General features: G+C 42.1%; 1 protein-coding gene across 1 annotated transcript in view; it reads left to right on the forward strand.

Moving 5' to 3' along the window:
• BRINP1 (BMP/retinoic acid inducible neural specific 1) overlaps positions 1-26481 on the forward strand; it is an 84853-nt gene that overhangs the window by 43279 nt on the left and 15093 nt on the right. Inside the window, exons 3-5 of the mRNA XM_088527957.1 lie at positions 14612-14802; positions 19827-19996; positions 21512-21617. Coding sequence (XP_088384083.1) covers positions 14612-14802; positions 19827-19996; positions 21512-21617 — 467 coding nt within the window. The remainder of the gene's footprint in view (positions 1-14611; positions 14803-19826; positions 19997-21511; positions 21618-26481) is intronic.

Here is a 26481-nt window from a genome sequence, read left to right on the forward strand (position 1 = left end):
AAAACAAGAAAGTCACAGTCAAGGAAGGTGGGAATAAATATAAAATTCAACTGAGATTGAAATGGAACAAAAAGTCCATGAGATGAAGAGACACATGAGGCTTGTTCCAGATGGCCAGCCCCACTGAAGTGAGGACTCTTGCACCACCAGCATCTACAACACGTTAACGGGAGGGATCACTAGCACTTGGGCGAGCAGTGGAAGTGGGCGGAAGGAGTTGGCAGATCTGTCTGTACTCACGGATGGAGGGAATAGAGGAGTGTAATACAGGAGGCCCCTCCTAAAAGTGAACGGAGGTCAGAAACAACTTTGAAGAGGAGAAGGCTGTAACATTTCCACCTCTCCAGTTGGGAATGCCTACTTGCTTCTCCAGAGGTTGAACTTGCTCTTTTCTCTCCACTTTTGCCTGTGGACAACTTACTGTTTTGGGAACATTTGTGTTGAGCAAATGACAAAATACATATTTAGCTGTCCCCAGGAGGGAAGCCAAGGGAAGGAAAGTTGGGCACTGCATCTCAGATCCCAGTCATACTCCTATGTGTATTCCTAGGAGGCGTTTAGGAAGGGTAACTATGAGAAAGATTAAAAAAGCACTGTAGAAAAAGGTTGTCTATTTTTGCAGCCTATGCAACACAGTGTCTTCTGTTAATCTCACAGGACACGTTTTTGTTGGCTCAGTTTTTACATACTCAGCAGTGTTTCAGAAGAAATGGATCAGGGCAAGGTAGGCATAAAAGATGGTTGAAGGACAGAGTCCCTTTAGTATCTTAGTATCACAGCTGGGGGAACACAGGACAAGCTTGTGACATCCCATCTCCTTCTCTAGTGAGCTCAACATCACAGAATGACATGTTATGCTGCCATTGGAAGGATTAGAGCTCTAAACCTTTGGTACAGGTCTCTACAGACAGCATCTCCCAGACCTTGTGTGCTCCCAGAACCCAAATAATGATAAAAGACCTTGTAATCATTCTCTCTAGTTCTACCACAGGTTGTTGGACTTGCTACAAGTATGACTGGATGGCAGTCTCTAGCTCGGGGCTATGCAGAGGAAAGACTAACAGGTTTTTAATAGCAGCAGGGACCGTTGCAATCATCTAATATAAAACTAATCTGTGTTTAGAACATTTATTTGTGGCATGTGTCACAGATCTAGTCAGGAGAAGTGGAACAGCAAAACTAACCCCAGGATAACCTGGGGCTGTTATTTTCATCTCTGCAAACTCTGCAGTTTGGCTCCCATCACCTCAGCAATGAGTCCATATTGGCCATGCCCCTCTGACTCCTTCTCATGCTTCATACTCCTGCTGGAGTGAGTCACAGATATAATCTATGGAATACAAACATGATTTCATAATAAGTTTTCTATGCAGCCAGGATATAATGCCAAACAGAATCAGAAAACAATCAGCCAGAGAAACTCAGCACTGCTGATGAGTGCGCTGCTTGCAATGGTTCACTGACCAGGAAGATTGAGGCTTTAAATACTGTCACCACCTGCCCTTTCAAACACAGGATCAGTGGGGCAAAGAGAGAAAGGCAGACAGGGGATATGACTCAGGGAAATGGGAATGCTCAGCATTTCCCCTACTGAGAGTCAATGTGGGCTTAGGTTAAAACGGGAGCAATATCAGAGCTTAAAAAGTCCCCTTAGTATGGAGTCTCTGCTTCTTACATCTAGAGATCAAATATCAACATAAAGAGTTGGGCTTGGTGAGTAATAGTGCAAAGACAAGGAACAAAATAAGCTACTATAGGGCTGGCAGTGCAGTGGGATAAACATGCACTTATTGTGGAGGCCTCTGGGTGATGCTCTTGCACAGGGCCATATAATAGATTCTTCCCACTATAGGCAGCTTTAGGATGACTCTCTCCCCCATATGGCTTGTGACAGCCCCTGCTCTGAACAGGCTGCAGTTTGCATAACAGTCTGCATCCTACAGTAATAAGGAGACTCACAGGACCCTAAATCTGTACTATTCAGCAAGATGCAACAGTGAGGGTACGGAGAAGAAAAGGAAAGGAGGGCTGGAAAGCATGAACAGGGGAAGGAGCTCTGTCAAAGAGCAAAAGGAAAAGAGCAGCAGATCACTAGCTGGCCCACTGCAAGGAATCAGGCTATGGCCTGCATCCCTTCTCCCTGACACTTGCACAGATACTGGGAGCTGTGAGGTTTCCAGCATGTATCAGTAGGCAATGGGACTGGTTCTCTACTCCATCTCACTGGTAGTTTTGCAAATTTGTAAGGCACAGACACCAGATGTCCATCCTGTAGTTGTATAACTCACAGCTGCCATTTAAAAAAATAGTAAGAATATTCTATTGAGCTTGCAAAGAAAACCCTGAAAGTATGAGCCTGAAAACCCAAAAGGCAAATAAAAATCATTTCAGATACTGTTGTTTTGTTCAGTAGATAAATATATATGCATACATACATGCATTCTAATATTCTGGGATCCAGTTCATTATTTCTGAGCATAGGCTCAGAGGTGCAATAGCACACAATCCCTTATTCAGCCATATGGCTTCAGCTGCATTGCACAGGCCCCACTTCTTGAAATATCCAAGAAGGGTGGTCTCCTCCTTAGCCTTTCTGCAGCATCTGATCCCCCAAGCTAGTCTTCCAGTGCCTCAGAGAAATCCCGAGTTTGCCTTGAACAACAACAACAAATTATTATGAAAGAAAACAGTACAAGAAAGATGGGAAGAAGTAACCCCAAAGAAGCTCCTTCCTGAACTCAGTAGAGGATTTCTGAGCCACAATGAAGGCTCAAAGTAAATACTTACTAAACCAAAATGAAAAACCTGACAAGTAAGAGACCTTTCTGAGGAACATTCTCCTTCACCATCTAGATCTCTCCCTCCAGCAGCTCCCTACTAAACTCAAAAGAAACAAAACAAAGCAACAAACAAAAAGAAAAAAAACAGCTGATATCTCTTTCCTTGTTATATAATTTGAAAGTGAGGCTGTAATTATTCCCAGCTGGCCTTACTGTGCCTCCCTGTGGAGAGAGTTCTGCATTTGGGGAAGATGATGCCCCCTTTCTTTAGCAGAGGGGATTGACTCCCCCCCAAACCTAACTGCAAAGTAAACAAATCTGCTGCCTCTGGAGTCTGCTTCGCTATACTGGGCAGGATCTTGCCTGGAAGAGGAGGACTTTGCTCTTACATCTCTCAGTATCTGAATTTTACATCTGGTCCTTAGCATGTGTGTAGATTTCTCCTTGTAGAAAATTTGATTCATGTAGTTGGGCACTTAGGTGGCTCCACATGCATTTGGTGTTTATAGAAAGGGTTAACAACCCTTTTTGGCTATTCTAGATGTGCTTAAGGCTCAGTCAGCTGCAGAAGCACTCTGGTGCTCCTTTTTAACAAAAGGCACCAAAAATAGCCCACCTAGATCATACAACCGTAGTGTATTCATAAAAACACAGGAATTCTGACAGACCCAGCTAAAGGTGGTACAGATTACTGTAGCTAGAGGCCTCTGTGCTCTATAACCTTCTCTCCTAGAATGTCTGATGCGTTCTTCTTTGCTAATTTGAACACAAGTGAGTTGACGATCAACATTCCTTCCCAAAGGAAGTGGTTTGCATTTCATTAAATTGATTTCCCAGCCTTCAGAGTCCTATTACCTTGTAGAAGATAAATGCCATGTGCATGCATTTGATCTCTGTATCATACTCACTGTAGAGCAAGGCCAACACCCTTCTTTTGGCAGGACTCCAGCCCACTCAGGTTCATGCTTTTCCACTGCTTGCTGTTCTGTGCTCCACTAAGGGCTGGGATTTGGGAATCAATGTGGATTTTTTTTTAAGAAAGTCCTTCACTTCCTGCTCCTCCTTCTGTTCTTCATGGCTCCTGTGAGGCTGTGTTTGCACGCTGCCACTGCTACCCTTCCATTACAGCGTGGAAGCAATGCAACCTAGCTTGAACCATGAGTAGATAACAAGGGCACTTGATATGACTTGTTCTTGGCAAAGGCAAAGTGGGCACATGCCTGGGGTAGCAAGTTTGTCCATGGCCCAGCCATTGACTTTATCTATTCCAGAAAGCAACGTTGGCTGTTGTCGTCAGGCAGCTTTGGAGAAAGAGCCATGGTGCATGGGCCAGTGCATACTCTTGGGATGTTGACTGTCTCTCCTCATGTGCTCCATTTCTCTAATCCTTGCAGTGGCAACAGAAATAACATATGGGTCTTTCTTTGCTTGCTTCTCTTCCTCCTGTACATGAGAAGCCAAAGTCTGGTCCATGCTGGATTCCTCTTTCCTAGGGCACTATCATTTCATTATCGTTTTGTTATTGTTAGTGAGATGCCTTAACTGGGCTCCAGATCTGAGTTAATTCTGCTATAAAATGGATCACTTGCTCACATAAGTTGTTCATCACTTGTTGCCTTAACAGCCAAAGGGAGCAGGACTTGTGATTGGAAACTGCTAAACATGCACATGAAAAACCAACTTCTCCAAAGCATCATAAACAGATGCCAGAAAACAAGGGGAACTGCGTTCACAAGTCCCTGTTCCCTGGATGAGACAGGACAAAAATAAAGCTTTTCATTTATGAAATTTTACCCCCCAAAAAAAGAATAGTTGCTTTTTTGTTTTTATTGTGGGCCACTTTGCAGCATGCAAAAAGATTGCCTTTCTTGAGCAGTTAGTGAATTTTTATTTTATTGTAGTCTTTTTATTTCATCCATCAAAACATGTCTGAGTTTGAAATGGCATGACTAGGAATGAAAATTAAATACATCAAAACTTATTTTTGTTGAAATGAGATTTTGGAGCAACAGGGGAACATTCAAGGCTTTCTCATTGCTTGTGTTCATTTTTTTTTTTGCCTAAGAAGGATGTAGTCTGAGGAAATGGGTCACCTTTTTCCTAGAGAAACTTTCTTCAATTTTGCTGTAATTCTGAAATGTCACAGGCTTTTGGGGACAGTTTTTTGATCTTGAACTAAACACAAATCTCTCTGGTTATGGATGGCTTAAAATTTGCTGCACCTATTCTCTGCTGCCTAATTTTTTAGACCTTCACATATAATTTTATACAATTTATTAGCAGTTTCAGGTCCAGTTACCATTGGAGTGCTGTGTTGGGTGGATATATTGCAGCTTGCTGGATGTCATGGCCCTGATGGGTTGGCTTGACTGGAACAACACAGCTTGGAAATCAAAGTGGCACTGAGCCATAGATCTTAGGGTGAAAGTACAGGAAAAGATGTCCCGAGGAACCATTTTCTTCTAACAAACTGGTCAGAAATCATGTTGCAATGTTACAGAATGTAGGAGGGAAGGTAGTTATGTTTTGTGACAAAACCCATTTGATTCTGTTCACACTCCCATACCCACTTCCTCACAACTGTATTGCCCAAGTTTCCTTGTGATGACTCAAGCAGTAAAGGATGCCAGCCTTTGAGTCCCTGTCACATCTTATGGATTATATTGAGACTGGTGACCATGTGCTGAATGACCATGCATCCTTAGGATTTGACAGCAACTGGTCCTTCCATCCTGTGACATCCTGCAAGTCATTATTTCCCTATACACTCCCTACCACAGCCCAGCAAATCCCCCTGAGGGGACATCCCTGTGTCCTTCTCCTCTTTCTGAAGGACATTCCCCAGCAGAGGAGGCTACAATCACCCTTAACTTCACTTAACCTGGAAAAGAACCCCTCAAGCAGCCCGTAGTACAAGTTCCTTCATGTAAACAGGCAGCTTTGCCAACTACCTGCCCATGTCACCCACCAGCACCTCCCTCACCAGGCTGCCAGTCTCCATCAGCTGAGGATGACTCAAGGGAGTGGGGGTGGCAAAGGGGACAGCGCTGCCACCACTGCTGGTCCATGTATCCCTCTTGCCGAGCCTGGGAGCATCGCAATTGTGCCCAGATGACTCCGCCACAGCTTCCTTGGGAGGCACAGCTGGATGTAGAAAACATGGGATATGAGCTGTAGAGGCAGGATGAGCCTTGTATTTAAAAAAAGCCCTTTCTTTTTCCTCCTGACATGGTGAATTTGCCATGTGAGTAGCACAACTGACCTGAGGGTGATGATGGCTCTCTTTTTCTAACAACAGTTCAAGTTTCGAAACACAGTTGCAAGCTATGTAGGAGAAAATACTGTGTTTTTTGAGCAAAAAGGCAATCAAGGGTAAATTTTTGATACTTACTCTCTCAGTATTGACAAATGCTGTGCTTAAGTTGGCAGTAGTGCATTAGTCAGATACCCTAGTTTCTAATACGAGAATTTAAAGTTCAAGTCCAGATTTCTCACTTTTTTTCCCCCATCTGAATTTACTGTAAATCATGATAAGTAAAGAGCAAACCTTGGGGTGAGGTTATCAGCCTGAGACAGTAAAAATTAGTTTTTGTTTTTTTTTTTAATAACTCACAGTCCAAACACCTATTTCTCCAGGAAATGAAGCAAGTGTAATTTAATGAAATGACTTGTTCCAAACTGTTCTTGTTATAGCATTTGATTCATGCTGTTGTGCTCACAAGAGCACTGGTAGGCAATGGTGACCTACTTTAGATGATGAACATTGGGGTAGGGCGGACCTGGCTTGCTGAGGGGCTACATGGGGCAAAGTCTGCTCACCACAACTGAAGGTGAGTGTATGTTCCCCCGGATGGCTTGATATCTGCTCTATAAATCAAAATCTGTCTCTCTGTCTTCCATTGCACACTTGGTTTTGAAAATAATAGATTTCTAGTCTTCATGAGTTTTGTCCTCTGGCCTATCGAGTCAAATACTTAATCAGGGTAAGATTATTTATTTATTTTTTCTTTATAAGGGATACAAGACTGACAATACTGTACCTATTCTTGTCTCTGTCCCATGCTCCTACACAACGTTAGTCAAGTCTCTCACCATCCCCTGTGTCTTCCTTTCCAACCTGTCATATCTGACTGGCTGTTTTATACAATTAGTTGTCTGGACAGGATCTTATGTTAAGTGTAGGAGTGTACAAGAAGAAGCGAATTAGAAGCGTTGGGAAGATAAGCAAAAATTGTACTTGCTTGATTGTCCCAGGTTCCCTCAAGACTGTCTAAAATTCAGTGACTCAGATGTTTCCTTCGCCATCTGTTGCTTCAAAAATGAAAATATATTTGTAACAGCTTTTTGACTTTCCAGGTTCTGCTTGATCCTGTGTTCTGGTCAAGGCCATAGCAACATACATCCGGAACACTTTGCTATGAAGAATAGTATTGGTGTAGTCAGAAAAAATAGTACCATCGTAGTCATAATTGTAGACCTACAAGTGCCTGCCTCATAGATGTCTTCCTCCAGGCTAGCTCAGATATTTCAGTGAAGAATTGTTCTGGCTGCATCTGTTGTGATTTTTATCATAATCTCCACTGGAGAAAAAGGTGTCTCTACAGTGTCCATTTCAGACCTTGGAGTATTGGACCTGGCAGCCTATTAGAATAACAACCTCAGTTTAATAAACTGTATCTGAGTCAGGAGGGTTTTTAGGGAGAAAATAGCAGGACACAACACTTCCTATTGTTGCTAATGTTTGTTAAGCTGCAGTGGTGCTAACAATGCTGGGAGCCCTGGTAGAGATGTCACTCTGGCTTCTAGCAGCCAGCATCAACCGCTGTGTAAATTGTAGTGGCTCAGAAGAAATGCCATCAGCCCAATGCTGAAAGCAGCTGAAATGGTGTGAACAGTAATGGGAACTACTTAAAAACTACTCTCCAGGGTGAATGAGGATAAAGTAGGGTGGTGGTGAGGAGGGCATGTCTAGTGCCTGAGGTATGTGCTGTTCACAATGAAATCTGCACAAAGAGCATCATGGGCAAAGCTGAGTGGAAAAAATGTCCCCAAAACAGTTTGTACTTTGTTAAAGGATGCATGTGAGGAAAGGTAACTATAATAGCTGATTCTGGTGAAATGTATTTGCTTGTGACTGTCTGACCAAAATGGTAGCTATAATTAGTTAGGAAATCTGGCACTGACCAAATCTAATGACCTGTCCTTTAACTCATTTTTACCTACCCTAAAATTCTCTGCTTTGATGATGTAGTTATAAATTTATTCCAGATTCATCTCTTTTTAAAACAAATCAATCTTCATAGCACCCAACAATTACATGTTCCCTCCTAAGAGACTCAAGCATAGTCACATCCTAACAGAGGTCACAAGACTCAGTCATGTTTGTCTGAGTGATTTCTTTTTAATTCAATTCTGGAACAATGTGTTTACTGAGATACTTTCAAGGTCACATGAAATCTATCTGACTCTGAAGGAATTTTCTATCTTAATGCGTCTTGCAAACTTTTGTTTTCTTAGAAGATGCAACGGGCTGAAATGATTGCCTAGAGAAGGGGGAGTTCTTGAGGCTTCAGACACCTAGAGCAAGGTGTCTTGGTTTTACTTTTACCATATGTTTTGCTTTCACCATATGATTCTACTGAGTGACCCAAATACTGATGGTCTTCCCTTTGGTTTCAGTCCCATCCAGATAAATACATTATAGGAATAAGACTGCTGTAGACAGCACAGACTTTATCAATATATCAGTGGTCAATCTATCTTATTCACCTGCAAGCTGTTATAGGCCAGCATGCCTGCTTGCCTGGTTGTTATGCAAAATGATGTCAGGCTTTCAGCTTAAGTGATTTCTTTTTCATACTTCTTCAGAATTAGATTTTGAATTTTTTTTTCCTCTCTTACGGCAGGTCTTCATCGTCTGTCTAATTTAGGACTCATTTGAGTCTATGGACTCAAGTTTTTTTAAAGAGATTAGGGGGATGAGTGCCAACCCTCACAGGAACATAATTCTTGTTGGTCCTTCTAAAAATTCAGCTTTAAAGGCTGATTTATTCATGCTGCCCTGGACAGAGAATAAGCCAGACTGCAGAAGAAATTCCTGAAGGAATATTCTACTGTTCAGCCTGGACATGTCTGGGATTTTGAGGACATAGACTAGAAAAAAAAATAAAAAAAAAAATCACCAATCTCACTATGACCAGAGATACCCACTACAGATTAACAATAAAACAGATTGGGCAGCAAATAATAAGGGATATAATTCTGTTCTCCTGCTGGTATCCTGCCCCATGGCAATGTTTGCTGAGTTAAGGGCTTGCAGTGACTTGGAAGCTCTCTCAGCCTGAGGACCAAAGGCATCTACAGCCCCTGACTGGGACAATTAGACTGAGAAAAGGGAAAATAAGTCTGTCTGTATCAGGGAGTATTCCTGAGAACTTTGGACTCAGTTCTCAGTGCTAGCACAAAGCTTGCCAGTTACTTCTGGCAAGGTCTAAAATCTCTCTAGTTTAGTTAATATTTATCCTAACAGGTAATAACGCTTTTCTACAACATAGGGGTCTTTTTTAATGATTTTGAGATGTTTGGATGAAAACGAGGGACAGAGACATGTCTAGGCAGATGTCTCTTACCTATATATCCAAAACGCAAGAGAACAAGAAGGCTCTGGAAATTAGTTCTCTTTCTGATCTGGAGTCTTGCTGACATCAAGTCAATAATGTCCACATTATGCCAGGTAGCTGAGAATAAGCAATGATTACACCTTGCTATTACTGAAAAGCCTGTTGCTGTTTTTGTAAAGACTGTCTGCACATCACCTATGGGAGCAGTGGATGGCTTTAGAGCTGTGATCTGTAAAAAGAATAAGGAATAACTGAGCAGAAAAAAAGGTGGTGACTTCACCTTTCCCATTTCCTAGGGAGCTGTTTTTAGTCTGTAGAGCTAGGTCTGTTTGCTGAAAGTGTACTGTGTGTGGGATGATCTAACTGCCCTGTAGGCCCTGAAGGCAACATATCCAGCAGCCAAGGAGCAGGAGGTGCTGGGATGTACTAGTTAACATGACAGTTCTGGGCTTTGCTTGGGGTCTTCCTGCTCTGGGTGATTTTTTTTTTTCTTACCATTTTTTTTCTTCTCCAGACAGACTCCATCTCGCTCATTGTTTAATGCATTTAATCTCTCTCTGGTTTCAAGCGACGGCCCCTGAGATCTGTACTGAACTTGTTTCTTCACTTACATTCTTTAGTCATCTTGGCTGTTTGAAGATGGGGAATTTAATTTGCTCTGATGGCCTCTCGGTTTCAGACTCCTCTCCCTGGGTAGAGATATTCATGCCCTTGGACTCTCCTAGCCTCTCTGCTGGTGCAGTGAGTGGTCTGGGGGATGTATCCGTCTCTGGCTTTTGGCTTTTCTTCCCTCCTTAGCCATTTCTTTCCCCTTGTGTTTCCTGCTGTCTCTGACCTTCATTGCCTTGATGTCTAGTTCATTAACACAGACTCTGTAGGGGCAAGTATTTTCGTAGATTTAGCTGTGTATAAATAGAATGTATTCCCTTACTGTGACAGGGAGGAAGGCCTGAAATCTACATATCTTCCTCCCTGCCGCTACTGTACATAGATCCTCTCATCCTGTCGTTCCCTTCCCCCATTAGGCATTAGCAGCCAGACACTTCCTACCCCTCTGGCCATTAGAAGAGTAGACTCTGCAATGTTTTCACCAGGCATTAGACAGCAGACTCCCCTCCACTGACCTGGCAGGCATTTTCCTGTGTACACTCCACATTAACATGGACTGTCTACACTGGCGAGACATTAGAGCATAAACAACTGCCTCTTCCCTCCTATGCAGACGTTAGGTCATAGTTTCTCCTTATCCCGTCTCTACATCAGGGATACATATTCTTCCTTCTCTTTCTTAAAAGGTTTGTCTCCTTCCTCTCTTAAAAGCTTACCCACTGGCAGAAATTCAGATTCTTGCTAGGGATTTCCCCCGAGGGCCAGAAAACTCTGTGCTAATACAAGCTGCCTCATGGGAATTCATCCTATTCTTTGTTAGGTCTTCGCAACTTCTTCACCTGAAAAACTAGCAAACCACTATGCAATTTTTCTCTTTTACAGAGTACCTGGAAACTGATGGGGTCCTCACCTGTGCTTTCCAGGCAGTGACATTAAGATTGTTGTTGCACTGATGTTTCTCAGAAACCGTGATCAATGAAATGGCTTCTGAGAACATTTGCTGTAAATTAAAAAATTGGTGTCCCTTTTTATGTCATCTGTGAATCCAAGGTCTTGATGGAACCTCTGTCTATTCATGGATTCAAGGATAGTGCGTTGCCAAATATATGAGAGTATGTTTACTTAATCTTGTGTCCTGATTTCAGTTTTGGCCAATAGCAGCTCCCTCTGCAGAAAAGGCAACTAAGTCTGGCATTGCAATTTAATAGAAAATCTGCTTTGGAAGTCTTTCTCCACAGATTTCAAAAGTGACAGTTTGGATCGTCCCTTAAGGCAGGAGGTATACTATTCCCTGCAAATCTCTTCTTTTTGTTTTATCACCTCAATAATTCTATGTGATTTCATTAGCCATATTCATTAATGTCAAGTCTGTTTTACAAAATTGCACCATGATCTTGGCCTTGGGTGCATCTTACAGTATGGAGTTCTAAGAGCTGCATGAAGGATTGCTAGTATTCAGAGGATTGCTTTCAATGTACAATCTTCTGGGACTGGATAAGCCAAGTTCTAAATGTGGACATGTATTTTTATTCATTAATCAGGAAGATAAACAATATCACATCATTTGCTTGACCAGTCCCAAGCCAGCAACAACACACAAAGAGAGAGTACCGCCAAATACTATGCCAAAACATAAAAAAAAGCTTGAAAAATGTCACTAAGTAAATTCATATAATGCATAAATTAGAGAGAATTGCAACTGGCTCATGGATATTCTATGAGCAGAAGATAAACATCTAAGTTAGTTGCATAAATTATTCATCATAAAGTATTTGCTCAGCTTTTCTCATCAGCTATGAAAGCCATACATCCAGGCATTTGGATAGGATAATAGTGCTGTGGCTTTTACCTCAGTGATATGCTCTAGGAGCAGAAACTTCTAGGAAGGGACTGTGTGAAAGGACCAAGTGGAAAATCTCTGCTACTCTATCGTGTTTTGATGTGGATGTGAATTCTGCTAAGAACTTGTTTGCCGTGTGAATGGGAGCTTGCAGTTGTCCCTTGGTAGCAGGCAAGGTTGGAGATATAGCAATAACTTCCTTGAAACTCCTCTTTTTGCCTCCTGCTGGTGGTGTCATAAGGTGATATTGGACCTGATGTATAAAATGACTCAAGGCTCCCTCTTGAGCAAGTTATTTACCAAATTGTCTTTTCATTATGGTGTTTTTTTTTTTTCTCACCTTCAGGGTCCACTACTTTGCAGTCTTTCGTTCTAGTTGCATCACTACTTGTCTTGTCCATCCCCACCCATCATTTGGTTGAGATTTTGATCTATCACAAGAGCCTCACTTGAACAGTTGCATGTTTCAGCTCACTTACTTTGAAATAGATATGTTGACACAGACAAAAGCAAACCCTCTCTAACTTTTCTAGGAACGTGAAGTATTTCCACACTCCTCTTGGAAAATGTACTGCATCATAAGGGCTATAGCCCCTCCTGACTTTACTGATAAGAATTATAAGAAGCAGCACTTGGAGAGCAGAAGTGTGCTTTCCTTTCACAGGAACTAACAATTGTCTCCTTGGAGAGGAAGCACAGATGGCATTTTTCCCACATTTGCTATTTATGAGCTTCATGATAGGGACAAGGGCATCTTTATTATTATAAAACCTTCATCACAGTAGCAACATTGGCTGTCCTTTAGCATCCAAATCTTCATCCTTCCACGTAGGGCAACTGCTCTGAACTGGCAGGATCCTTCCTTCTTCATGAAAAAAAAAAAAAAAAAAAAGAGATTTCATTCTACAGCCAGGTTTGGGATCTCCACTCTAGCCATAAATGACCTGGAGCAAACTTGCTCTGTCATGTTGGAGTGAAGCTTTGCTTTTAAGGCTCTAACTATCCTCAAAAGCAACCATAGGAACTCCACGTGCGTGTCTTCCCTGGGTACTAGATACTGGACTTTTACACTAATCTGGGAGAGCAGAACTACATTCTAACTATGATCTCTTCATACAATAAATACATTAACATTCCTAACATACTTATCATCCACAGTCAGCTTGAATGATCCAACTCTTCTTCCTTCCTAGTGCTAAGTTTTTTTAGGAGGAGAGTGGATGGAGAGTTCAGAGGGTCTTGCTGACAAATGTTTTTCTGGGGAAGATAAGGTTTACAAGGTCTAACACTAATGACTTTTGCGATGTAGTACGCAGAGGTGTTCTGTTTGGGGATTGTTATTTGGCTTGTGAAAGCCTAGGGGTTACATATTGAGGATTAGCTCAGGGATAGGGAGACATTTTGAAATAGAAGGCTAGCATTTTGCTATTTTAATTTTAATGCTTAGTAAAATCATAGAACTGGCATAAAATAAAGTGGATGCAGAAGCAACCTGGGAGTAAAGAGATGTGGCTTGTGATTCTGGCTTTGCAACCAACTTACGACATCTTCTAAATCTGCATATGTATCAGGTTCTTTACCAGCAAAGCAGCACTGCTAGTGCTGGTTGACTCATATTGATAGAAAATGCCATGTCACTGCCAGATATTGTAATTTCTGTTATTTAAGTGATTTTTTCCCTTAAATCTGATTTGAAGGAATAAGCGAATAAAAAGAGACAAAGAAGCTTGTGACTCAATTATCTGAAAAATGGTTTAAGACAGTGCATGTACATCACAGTATAGTGGTTATAAATAAAACCTTTTACTTTTAAGAAGGCTTTTCTTGATATTTTTCAAAGGACATTAATAGATTTCTCATCCTTTAGGTGCTCAGCTGGTGATATATGTTAGAGGCCCCATTTTTAGATCACATGTGTGTGTTCAAGGTTTTCTCCATATCTTTCCCTGTTTGTTGTTTCAAAATGGATACCTACAATAAGGGATTGCTTTTGCAAATTAGCAACAATTTTGCAATGAGCTTTATTTTTTTCCAGTTGCTATTAGTTTAAAAGAGGGTGTTTTAAATGACCTTGTAGTTTTTAAAAAAGATAAATAAATAAAGAAAAACTAATAGAACCTCCATTTTCATCCTGGCCTCTCCTTATATTTGAATCAATCCTTTTAGAAGGGTTATCAAGAGCTCTTTTTCTTTCAAAAAATAATCTTTTTGTATTTCCTAGTGCTGAAAGATAAATATGTTCTGAGTTTTGCAAAAACAGGAGCTTTGACTAGCAGGAAGACCTGGTAACACAGTGACACGGAGACATAGCAACAGTCACACTGGACATAAAGTCTGCCTAGCCAAATAGCTTATTTTTTTCTGACAGGAGCCAGAATTTGCTGCTTTAAGGAATGGTGCAAGACTGCAATGCGTGTGAGGGTGGAAGCAGCAGCCTGCTCCCAACATAGGGGAGCTCAGTACTCTGCAAAGTATCTCTGGAGACCCCAAAGTGGAGACACTCTGGAGACCCTGAAACTCCCTCCTCACTAGCTGTGATGCTCCTGCTCGAGATGTGTTGTTCTTGTGCAGTAACGTTTCGCTCTTCCTCTTTCCCTTCCTCTCCCTCTTCTCTCTAGCCTTGTAGCCTCACGTGTGTATCTGTGCAGGGGTGTCCAGCAGGATCGTCCCCTTGGCCACCCACATTCCTGTTCCCTGGCAGTTCCCTCTGCTCACCCGGACTTGCAGCCTCACCCCTGTTGTGTTCCTGTGTTGTCGTGTAGGGAGTTTGCCCGTTGGAAGGTGAGGAACACAGCCATCGAGCGGAGGGACCTGCTCCACAACCCACTGCCCCTGATGCCCGAATTCCAGCGGAGCATCCGCCTCCTGGGCAGGAGACCCACCACGCAGCAGTTCATTGAGACCATCATCAAAAAGTACGGCACCCACATCCTCATCTCCGCCACCCTGGGAGGTAGGTGCACATTGGCCCGTTTTATTCCATTGGTGTCAGTGGTGGGGTGAGAGGGTGCAGGGCAGCATCTGCAAACCTTCCAGATGGAGGATGGCCCCAGCATCCCCGTTGCAGCCCCTCTCTTATGCAGACAGTATGGAAATCCCAAGAGCATAAACAGCCTTTGCAAATGAATTTGGAGCGCAGTGCATGGGAGCGCTGCCTTTGTGATATGGGCACACTCGTGCTCCTTTGACAACACTGTGTATCCACGTAGGTCAAGATAAACATGCTCTGTCTGCCAGCTGGGTCTCTCTATGAATTTTGATACCCCTATGCTTACTTTGAGAATGTATTGTAGTTGATCCCTCTTTTTCTGATCATAAATAAATACAGGGAGCAAAGTGTCCTTTCTCAATGAATTTGAAAGAGCTCCAGGGAAAAAGGAGTTCAAGGAGTTGGCAAGGAGGGGATGCAGAGGGAAAGAGATAGCTGGAAAAGCCTCTGCTGAATGCAGAAGTGAAAGCAGAAACATGGACTAGACTTACAAAAAAAAATTAAATGCAAAATGTTCACACAAGGACTGCAAAGAAGCTTGTGGGGGGGGGGCAGAATGTCAGGGATGGCCCAAGACAGAGAACTGTAGCACCAGCAACTCACATGTATGCACTGGTGCTGCATAAACCTTTCAAGTATTAGAAGTACTGCACACAAGAGGGGTGAAAATCAGCAGCTCTTCTTGAAACTTCCTGTTGATTTTCTTTCTCTTGTATTTTTTATTGGTCTTTTGGGATGTGCATTTAAATGCTTTTTTTTATTAAAAACTGCTATCCTTAGAGAAGATACTTCAATGATAAAGGATCTAATTCTCAGTACAAGGTTTGTTGCTATTGCTTCTCGTACTGTATCCGGCTTGCCACATGGAGCAGTGATTGTGAAGTCTGTAGTGAACTTTGAGGAATTTTTGGCCATCTGTCTGTTCCCTGAACATTCTGCAGACAATCAGATGAGACAGAGATGAGATGAGATGTGTGCATATGATTCATGCACAAATCAGGCGGTAGGTAAGTTGGCATGGATCCACTGAAGTCAAATGGTCTTTCTTGCTGCAAGCATCCTTCAAAGAACCTGAGGCTTTAGTTTCAGTCCACCCACTCAAATCTGTCCACTCCATCAGCAAGAATTGTAAAAGCACAGGTTTCCATGCACTGAAGAGCATGAGTGACTACATGTATCAGTCCTTAAAGAAATCCATGTAGAGATAAACTCCTGTCTATTGAGGAAATAACTCCTCAAGGCTAAATTTTACACAGCCCAAACCAGTCAAGTAAGAAACCAGTGAGATTGAGAGTTTTGTTTGTGGGTTTACTTTTTTTTTCTGTCTCTTTTTCTATTGATGCTTTTTGCTTTTCGCATCCCTGGAAATTCCAAAATAAGAAAGACCTTCGATGGTGAAATATATTTTTAATTTTGCCTGGGTGAGGTTGTGAATTATTCACAGTGGCTTGTTTCTTCTCCTGATTTTACAACACAACAATTTTAAATATGCAGAGGCTTGTAACGAGAACCAGTGTTGGAGAGGAGTGCTGAATGCTCTATCAGCCCAGAGCATGGTAAGCAATGATGGGAGAGAAAGAAAGGATTTATCTCAGCAGCAGCAATCCAAAAGAAGATGCAGATGAATCTGAGCATGCATTATGCAATGAGGACACTCAGTAATCAGAGTTTTTGCGCTAAGCAAGACCACTGTGATATCAAACGAGACATCTCCTGGGAGATGCTGTCACCCTTGCTCTCTCAAGACCTCAGGTTTTCTCAGAAAAGTTACAAAAATTCTGCTTGGGATTACAGTGATCCGTAGCTCAGCCTGTTGTCTTCTTAGGTTGCAAATGAGTAGCAAATGTATAAGAAACGTCTTTGCTTTTAAATGCCAGTTGTTGCATGGACTCCAGGAGGCCGAGTGCTGGATCAGACCAACCCAAAGCTGAGCACAGCAGCTATTCTCACATCTGGTCACATAAGGAACGATTCTGATGCTTTTGAGCTGCAGAGAAGGCAGGTTCCCCCCCTTCTCCTTATTTCCCCCTACCCTCCGAGCCTAATAAAGAGATAGATCTGCTCCAGTTTAGTTCTGACAAAGAGATTGGTGAAGGGTCGTTTTGAGGGCATCCATGCTCCATGATGTAGTGCACAGAGCTGAGAGCCAATTTGCAGGGAAAGCCCTGAAGGAAAGACAACTTTGAACATAGTATCAGCTTAATAAACGAGAAATTAAGACTTAATAATGCAGCAAAAGTCTATTAACCTCTCTTGATCTAAGGGTTGCTTTCTCACGTGCACTCTCCATGGGGATGCTGTACTTTTCCTAGTCTGTGCTCATGTACACAGAATAGATCTTCAGCAAATAGCATCTCCGTGCAGCCCCCTTCACTCGCAGAGGCAGTATTTATCCCTCAGGAGAAATATCAAACCTCGCAGGCTTTTCTTTCTTCTCCTTTTTTCTTCCTCTTCCTCCCGTGTGGAGAGGTCCAAACACCTAAGGGAGGAAAAAATGACAGCTTTTGTGGGGAGAATGTATTGCTGCCCTAAAGCTCTCAAATGCCTAGAGGTTCCTTGCCTGCCTCCTCCTGTCTAGGCACCCAAGGTTAACTGTGAATCTCCTGCTGATTTGTAGCCTTCGTTACCATCTGAGGGCTTTCCCTGATGGACATTCAACCCAGGCTTCCTGGTTGCTTCCTCTCCAAGTGATCTCCAATCTCAGCATTCCGCTAGCTACCAATGAGCTAGAGTCTGGACTAAAACAGTGTTGAATTTTGTGCCAAGGCTATTAAAAAGAAAGCATTAAAAAGAAGGTAGTGTTATTTTCCAGGGGGAAAAACAACAACAAAAAGCTTTTTTTTTATTTTTTTATTTTTTTTTTTATTTTTACCTCAATTACTGGTGGGATTGAAAAAGAATTGACATCTGGATCCCAGGGGTTTCTTTGAGAATTGCTGCTAGGGAGACTTATTGCAGATCTTCTCTTTCCTTTCCCAGCCTCCTGAAATGGAGGCAAAGCCCCTTTTACATCTGCTGTAAACTCAGAGTCTGACCTTTCTTCAAGTCTCTCTCAAATTTACCTCAGTGATGAGACCTGAAAAAAACGTGATCAGTGGCCAGGCATCTGGTGCACTGTGACCGCCACTTCTCTAACTAATCACAGTCATCTCATTACCTTGTGCTTCCCCGTCTGTTGGCTGTACAAACCTGTTGTGTCTCAGCAGATACTTAGGTTTTAAATCCTTTGGGACAAGAACCATCTTTCTGCTATTTGTGTGGGTACAGCCTGAAATGACAGAGCCCTGATCTCTGCCAAGGACTCTCCATGCTGCTCCGTGAATAATAATGTTAACATGGGAAAGGAAATAAAAGCTGGTAATTTTCCAGGAAAAGTGCTCTTGTGAGCACTGGTAATGATGATACTGTAACTACTGTGACTTTGATCGTGGTTAAAAAAAAAGTATGTATGTTGCTTTCGACAAAATATTAAAGCTATAAAGTTTTACGTAAAAAAACTTTTCCATCTAGCTTCCTTGGAACCAGTTAAAGGATTTCATTGATCTTTTCCTGAAAAAAAAATATTTCCAGCAAAAAAATTGCATTTTTCGTCTCAAAGCAAAAGATTTAATCGTCAATATATCAGTTGCTTGAAAAGCTAAAATCTAATGAAAATATTTTGATTTTCAGCCAGAGTATTTTTGTTTTGTTTTCAGTTACTTGGCTTCTAGATAAAAGCTGGAAAAATTCCAGGGAAAGGGGAGAAGGGTTACTGGGTTTTTTTGTTTGTTTTTGTTTTTTTCATGTATGAAATAAAAGAAAATATTTGAACAAATCAAATGATTTCAACTAATCAGATTTTTTTTTAAAAAAAAAAAGTAAGTGCTCGTTCTCCATAAAAACTGCTGAAGAGCGAAATATTTCTTGGACTAAAAAGTGGTGATGAATTTTTTGACCATGCTAGTACTGCCAGTGGCAATGTATTCATCAGCGCTTCATCTATGAAATCAGAACAAGCACCATTTTTCTCATTAAGAGAGCTATGTAGACATGGCACATTCCTACCCTAAGTGTCTATTCTGCTCATTTATTAAAATCAAGCTACAAATGTTAGAGAAGCAGGACAATTTTCTATCTTTACTCCTTTCAACTCTATAAAAACTACTTTTTGTTAAAAACAGACTGGATTTTAATCTAGTTCATACAGCACAAATTGAACTTTTAAGTAATATTACTTCTAAACTTTTGCCCTTTTCATGTATGTTTCTTTTTGTTCAGGTTTCTGCTAATGTTCAGGATGTCTAGTGCTATTGGGACCCTAACTTCCCTCCTGGGCTCCATGGTTACCAGCTCAGATTAACCTGTTGTTTCTTACCTTCCACTTTCTGCTTAAATTCACTGAATTTGGTTCTAGGAGAGAAAATGAAGTGGCTTAGCTCAGTTTTCTCATTTGCTCTTTCATCTGTTTGTTCCCCCTCACTCGCCCACTTACTCTTTTGCATGGCCACTGGGAGCCAAAGAGGTGCAATTAGCAATTGTTTGTCCTCTGCACTCTCCTACATGCTTATGTCCTATTTGCAACTTAAATCATCATTTATTCCTTCTATAAATCAGGTCAGAGACTTGCATAAGAGTGGCATCTGCTCCCGTTAGGTGTGCGTCATCGTAGATGTACTGCCCATGGAGAAAAGCATTTCTCCAGTCTGAGTCTATTCCAGCAGTTGTGCTATAGCTGCAGTGACTAACAACCGCCTGAAATGTTATTTACTGAGTTCAGTGGAGCTGATCTACATCTGTGGTGGATCTAGTCTCTTCTGAATAGAGAAGGCTCATTTATACGGCACTGGCCCTATGGAGGCCCTATAGAGGAAAGATGGATTCATTTAAGAAAGTTTTACTTTTAGGGATTTGTCTTCATATGCAACACGAGATATCATGCAATTCTGTCGAGGTCACCCTCCACGGCAGCCTTTGGGCACCACTCACAGCTCCTTTTCTTTCTGCTGCAGGAGAGGAGGCCTTGACCATGTATATGGACAAAAGCCGACTCGACAGAAAGTCAGGAAACGCTACCCAGAGTGTCGAAGCATTGCACCAGCTTGCTTCCTCCTACTTTGTAGACCGTGATGGCACCATGAGGAGACTCCATGAGATCCAGATCTCTACCGGAGCAATCAAGGTACGGTGTCTTGCCACAGGAGGAAAAAGAGGATGGTGTTTTTATATCGCTACTATAGGGATACGGGGAAGTGCTTCACCATTCCAGTATAACATATTTCCTGATTGCAATAAGATGCTCTGCACTGGTTTCCTTTGGTTGATTTGTTCTTTTATGGTCCTTAATGAAGAAGCGATCTCTCCCTGACCAGTAAAGTTGGTAGAGAAGATGGTCATTGATAATGATGATTATATGGGAGAGAAACTTTCTGCTGATGCAGATTTTCTTCTACTGAAGCTTTCTGACCTCTGGAAGGCCACGAGCACATGTAGGAAGAGAGGGAACAGATATTCTAGATTAGAAATGAGGTTTCGAAAGGAGAAGCAGTTGTGTAAAGTGGCCAAACCCATGTAGCCTGGAAGTATTTTCCTCTTGGAGTTATAGCAAATTCTGCTAAGCATATCTCACAGAATCCCAGAATGGTTGAGGTTGAAAGAGACCTCTAGAGATCACCTAGTCCAACCCCCGTGCTCAAGCAGGGACCTTTAGAGCGTATGGCACAGGGTGGCAACCAGACAGGTTTTGAAGATCTCCAGAGAAGGAGACTCCGCAACCTCTCTGGGCAGCCTGTCAGACAAATTAACTACAAGGAAAGGTGGAAAACCCAGAGTGTGCCATTACCAAAACATGTAGAATGAAATGGATTGAGAGATATCTCAGGGACTGGAGCAGGAAGGAGGGGGGCTGTTCAGAGCAAACAAAATAAGGAAAATGGCTCTGCAGACAAAGGCTGCCTTCCCTGAAAGCAATCATCCTATACTAGGGAGGGATTTTATTGTCCCAGAGTTCACTCCAGGGAAATGATGTGGATGGAGTCATCATTGTTAGCCATTTCTGAAAGGTTTCAGCTTCTGTTATTGTGCTGTGGTGTCTCATGGCTGAGTCTGTTCCCTCCTGGATGGGAAATTGGATTGAGATATTGAAACAGTGACAGCAGATAATCACTCCCTGTGAATTCAGGAAGGGCAACTCTCCTCCAAGGCTAGAAATAGCTACAACCACCGTGGTGATATTGTAGGTCATGTGCATCTCAATGTATCCTTAGCATGATGGTGTGCACGTATGTCATGAGAACACTAGGCACCATCGCTGGTTGACAGCCTGTTTCTTCTTCCTGTTTTCCAACAACACAAGCTAGCAAATAATTTCTCTGCTGGCTTCTGGTGTTCTCCAGTGGAGATCCTCTATGAGAAACATCAATCTGCAGGCTCCCTTTGCCAATCTCAGAATTACATACAGTACCATAAAGAAAGCAGGCACAATTCTCTCTTTTTATCCAGCTTTTGTGAGTAGTAAGCATTAGCCATGGTTGTCCAGTGAGGGATACATTTTCTCAGCTGTGTAAATTGTATTTTGGATTGTGTTCTCTGGTTGTGATAGGTCATGATATCACAAGGTCTGAGCCTGCAGGAGGAAGATGCAATGCTTCAAACAAAAGGAACAAGCCTTTCTCTCTTTTTCTACATCCTGCTTTAGGTAACAGAAACTCGGACTGGCCCTCTGGGTTGTAACAGCTATGACAATCTGGACTCTGTGAGTTCTGTCCTTCTGCAAAGCACTGAGAGCAAACTCCACCTGCAAGGTAGGGAACAGCAGAAAGGGAAGTGGCAATAAGGGGATTTGGGAAGAAAATGGAGAGAGGGATTGTCTTGTTTCTAGCCTTTTTCTCTCCTGTTTGCTATTATCATCTTTTGTGTTGCAAGTTCCCTGATGCAGGACTGGTGGTGTCCTGTGGCTTCGTATAGTGGCTGGTGCAACATGTTCATGCTTGTGACAGGGGCTAAGCTAAAGGCACATGAAGCTGGAGAATGGAGCCTAAGGAAGTGCCTAAGTGCATCGGGTGCCCAGCTGCCCTCAAGTTTTGATGGACTTCTGACTCCTGTATATTATCCAGACAGATATTCATAATTTTATATTATGAATAAATGTGACCTTTTCCATTAATATTGAAGGGATGTAGTGTCCATGCCTCTCTGTCCCTCCCAAACAGCCGATTTGCGTAAGAGGTTTGCATATCAGCTTTTGGGACTCTCTAATGAACATAAAATTTGGGAAAAGTCACAGAGGTTTTATGTGGAGGCTAGAAGCCATGGCTTTGGTCCCGGTTGGGGAGCTGGTCCAGAAGGCAACAGATAGAGGTCATAACTGAACTGATAAATAAATACATGCTAGTTAGCAAGGAGTCAGCTTCAGTAGAAGGAGAAAGTTCACTGGGCATGTAATTTACTAAGGTTATTCCCAAGCTTTTTTTTTTTTTTTTTTTTTTTTTTTTAATGAAATAAGGGAATGTGGAATTTAATTGCTCATTTGCCCAGATGGTTTTATTTCTGGAATCCTCGTACTTGCACAAATTTTAATTTTTCAGATGAATGGGCTATATTACATCTTCCGCTTTGAGTATAATTTGGCAAGTACTGTTTTAATCTTGGCTTCACAGAAACTGGGTTTCATTTACTGAATCATGTTGGGGGGATATTATTATTATTGTTATCATTTGCCTTTAAAAATAATAGGCAGGTTGCCTTTACTATTCAGTGATTATCTAAATCACTGAATTCTGGTGCTTCCCTAATTAGCAATAAACAAATTGAGGCTTTTTATATACTGTGATGATGGCTGGTGTTATAAAAAACCTGAGGATGACACATCAGGTAAATAGGTACACCGACAAGTAGCTTGATCTATAGGTGGAAAAACTGGAAAGTTAATGAATAGATCTCTATTGGTTATGTGATGCTAAAGAAAATAAGTAAAAAAGTGGCTGGGAGAGGAAAGGAGCTGGAAGAATATTTAAGGGAAGAGAAGGAGATGTCATCCATGGGTCCTCTGAGATCAAACACATGTGGATTTCATGGGATAACATGGGACAAAGGCAGACCAGACCTGAGCAAAGGAAGACAGCAAACAAGAGGGAAAGGTGAGAGCTTTTCCTACTAGAACAAAGTGACCTTTCAAGCTCCATCTGAGTGTTTTCCAGCTAATCTGGAGTGAGGTTCTTGGGATAATTACCCAGGATCCTCCCGCTGCTCTGAGAGACCTCATTAGGAATTAGTCACAGGGCTGCAGGTAATGGATCGTGACTGAGTCTCCTCTCCTCTGATTAGCAGCTGAGCATGAGCTGCTGACAGAAATCCATGTTGCTATCCTCATGTCACTCTATCTGGGAGGCCAGCTCAGTAAAAGAGCAGCATCTTCATGACAGGGAGAATTTCTGCTTCTGTGCTAGCTCGCACCAGCCCAGCTGCTGGTTTTCAAAGTCATGCCCTATTGGAGATGTCATGGCCAGACCCAGAGCCAAGCTATCTTCATGCATGTGTGTAGGGTTTAGGTAGCTCAGCCAGCTCTGAAATCTAGCCTTGGAACTGAATTTATGCAAAGTGCAGAGTGTCTGGTGGTGGCCTGGACTGGTCAGAATCACTAATTCATGAAGGAAAATCCATGTGGGCCTGACATACATGTATGTCCAGATCAGTACTGCATTCAGATAGAGGTGTATTTATCACCGTAGCACAGAAGGTTTTGCCCTTTCCCTAGCACTTGCAGGTGGTAGGTTTGCCAGTCCTGTGCACAAGAGATGCTCATGCCGCTCTCCTCAAATGCGTGGAGGTATCCTTCTGGGTGCCAGGATCTCATGGGCATCTCTGCTCACTCCATATCCTCTTATCCCTATAGCTGTCACGGTGCCATCCCTCCCACCTGCCTCACTGTCTGCTACGGCTGACGCACAAACTGCCTGTGCTGCCTAAGAGAGGAAGAAGCCAGGGCTTGGGAAGGGGATAATGCAAACATCTCTATGGTAAATCCTTGGGAAACAGAAATTCCTTTTTCCTGGAAAAGACTCCTGGGCTGGGATTTTAAAATTTGGGTGAAAAAAAGGCATTCTGAAATGTTCTGGGAAATTAAAATTCCAGAGATAAGTCCTGTTAGGAAGTCGAACATTTTGTGCCAATATTGTAACATGGCACTGTTTCAATAAGGTAAAATCCTTCTCTGCTATTATGAACATTGCAATGTTAAACAGGACATACTGTCTACTAGGCTGGTTGTTACATAAACTTTGGTAATAGAATATTAAAATTCACATCAAAATTAATATTAAAGTCTTCACATAACTGGGCAGAATGACAACGCAAAACATAATGGTGAAACAAAATGAGGAAGTATGAAAAATGCATTTAGACCTTACCCTGTCAAAAGTGCTTTTGGAGTCAACATTTTCTCACAGAATGCTTCAATGAAACTGCATTTTCAACAGAGAACTCTTCTATGGAAAATGTTTCAAATAGCTCTAATTTAGAGCTGGAGAAATTTCCTCTTTTAATGCAGGAAGCCTTTTATATACAGTCCAAAGCCAAACATTTCTCTCTAATAGTTTTTCTAGGTGAATTAAGGACACATTCCCTTGTCAAAACCTCTGTAATTTCTCTGTAGTTATCTAAGCCAAACCTACACTGAATCTGTTCTCTTCTTAATTTTTAAAGAGGAACTTTACACTTCAACGTAGCAGAATTTCTCCTTCTGATCAGCCAGGTTCCTTGAAAACTAATATATTCTGCCTAACAGCAGACACCAGAAAGCATGCCTTCCACACGTGTTAGCAGCTCCTGAGCCAGCAGTGGAGGAGGAGGAACCTTATGTGCCCTGGGTTGGACTGATTTGTTCCCGCTTACCAAAATGGTCTAGCAAGACCAGCTACAGACCTAGTCTTTAGGACCATGTCTGTAGAAAACACTGAATGATTAAAAAGAAACAGTTATGTTCACAATAATTGAAGAAAATTCTTAGAACATGAAAGAGCAACATGAGGTCTAAGGATGCAGAGGGCAGCAGGGCTTCCCTAGCTAGCTTGTGCGGACAGTTGGGTACCAGGTGCTCCATGAAGCTAGGATGCTGTGACCATCCTCAGGACTATGGCTTTTCTGCTTTAAAATAGCAACTGAGGCACTCGGAGAAGTGATCTCAGCAATTATGGCTTTACTACTCCCTCTCATTTATAAAGTTTATCTTGAAAATGGTTATTCACACATGTGTTTTACTGACAGCTTAAATCAACTCACTTTCAGCAATTTTTAGCCACTGAGCATGATGCAGAAATACAGATGAATGATGGAGGAGGGTATCTGGGTTGGATGTGATGCCAGCAGTCTGGACAGTTTTCATACCTTGCTAGGATCTGGTTACAAGGATGTTTGATATAAAACCATTGATATGAGTATATCTGTGTCTGGGTGTGCATGGATATTTATGTGTGCATCAAAGGCTGTATTTCAGTAACCCTAACACTGATTTCTTATGCAAGGAAACTCCTAGCTGGAAGAACTATGAATAAAATTCAATTCCTGCAGCATATTTGCAGTTTTGAAGTCCTGATTCTGTGATTGCTGTATATACCCTTATGTTCTGATGAGTAGCTGGATTTGTGTGTAACACTTGTGTTCTTGGCCTAAGCCATGTTTGAATATGTGCTTCTTGTTAAATGCTCCAATTAGCTGCATGGATTTTGCTTATCTGTTTAAAGTATTTCTATAAGTATTTTGCTGAATTGGGGCTAAATATACAGCAGGCCTGATTAACACTTAAACAGTCTTTTATGCTGCCATGTGAACATGAAGTGGTTTCCACAAGAGAGGGTTTTCTTGGAAAGATTTTTTTTAGAAACCATGAGCTTTATGAAAGAAAAAGCAACCTGCAGGAGGCACCTTGCAGTGTCACATGGGACCAGATTTTATTTTGGCAGTTACAGGATATTTAGGTTTCTACATGTACTGGGACGTGCAGTGTATGGCCCTGTGAACAGGCAAGGAGGCATCATAGAGCACATGACTGTCCTATAGATATGCCTGGAGCCTATAGACATGTGCATGAAGCTGCACACCCCACGTGAGAGTATACTGGGGTACAGAAGCCTGGCTGTGTCAGTAACAAGTGCATTTCCTACAGATTTATTTTGCCCTCTTTTAACCCTCTCCCAATAATAATAATAATAATAATAAAAGATCTGACAGCATTTTGGTGCTATTGTTCAAGTTAAATATCACAGGGAAATTATGGGGAGCTAAGAGCTTGTGAGCATCTGGGCCTCTCATTCAAGCATTGGGACCAGGTTAGGCTACTCTCTCAGGAAGCAGGCAGTGCAAAGATTTATTCATGGGACCTGGACCATGCATAAATAGGGTTAGTGCACATCAAGGAGGTCAGGCCCTCAGTGAGTAGCAGCATTCAGGCTGCTCCTTCCGTAGATCACCATTCTCCAAGAGCATGGCATTTTGTTGCCATGCTGAAGAAAAGTGAGGAAAAGTTTTGGAGCCTGGATGGTGTAGACGTTATCTAATCTCAGTCTGAAGGTTTGGACCTTCATTCTCTTCAGAGAGGCCCTGAGGTGTGTGCAGGGATGCTCTAAATGGTAGTAGGCTCCTTGCATGTTCTCCCCTTCCTCCCAGCCTCAC

The sequence above is a fragment of the Tinamus guttatus genome, unplaced genomic scaffold, assembly GCF_059628265.1.
Source record: "Tinamus guttatus ecotype Peru unplaced genomic scaffold, ASM5962826v1 Tinamus_guttatus_pri_ptg000297l, whole genome shotgun sequence".
In the NCBI taxonomy this organism is placed as follows: Eukaryota; Metazoa; Chordata; class Aves; order Tinamiformes; family Tinamidae; genus Tinamus; species Tinamus guttatus.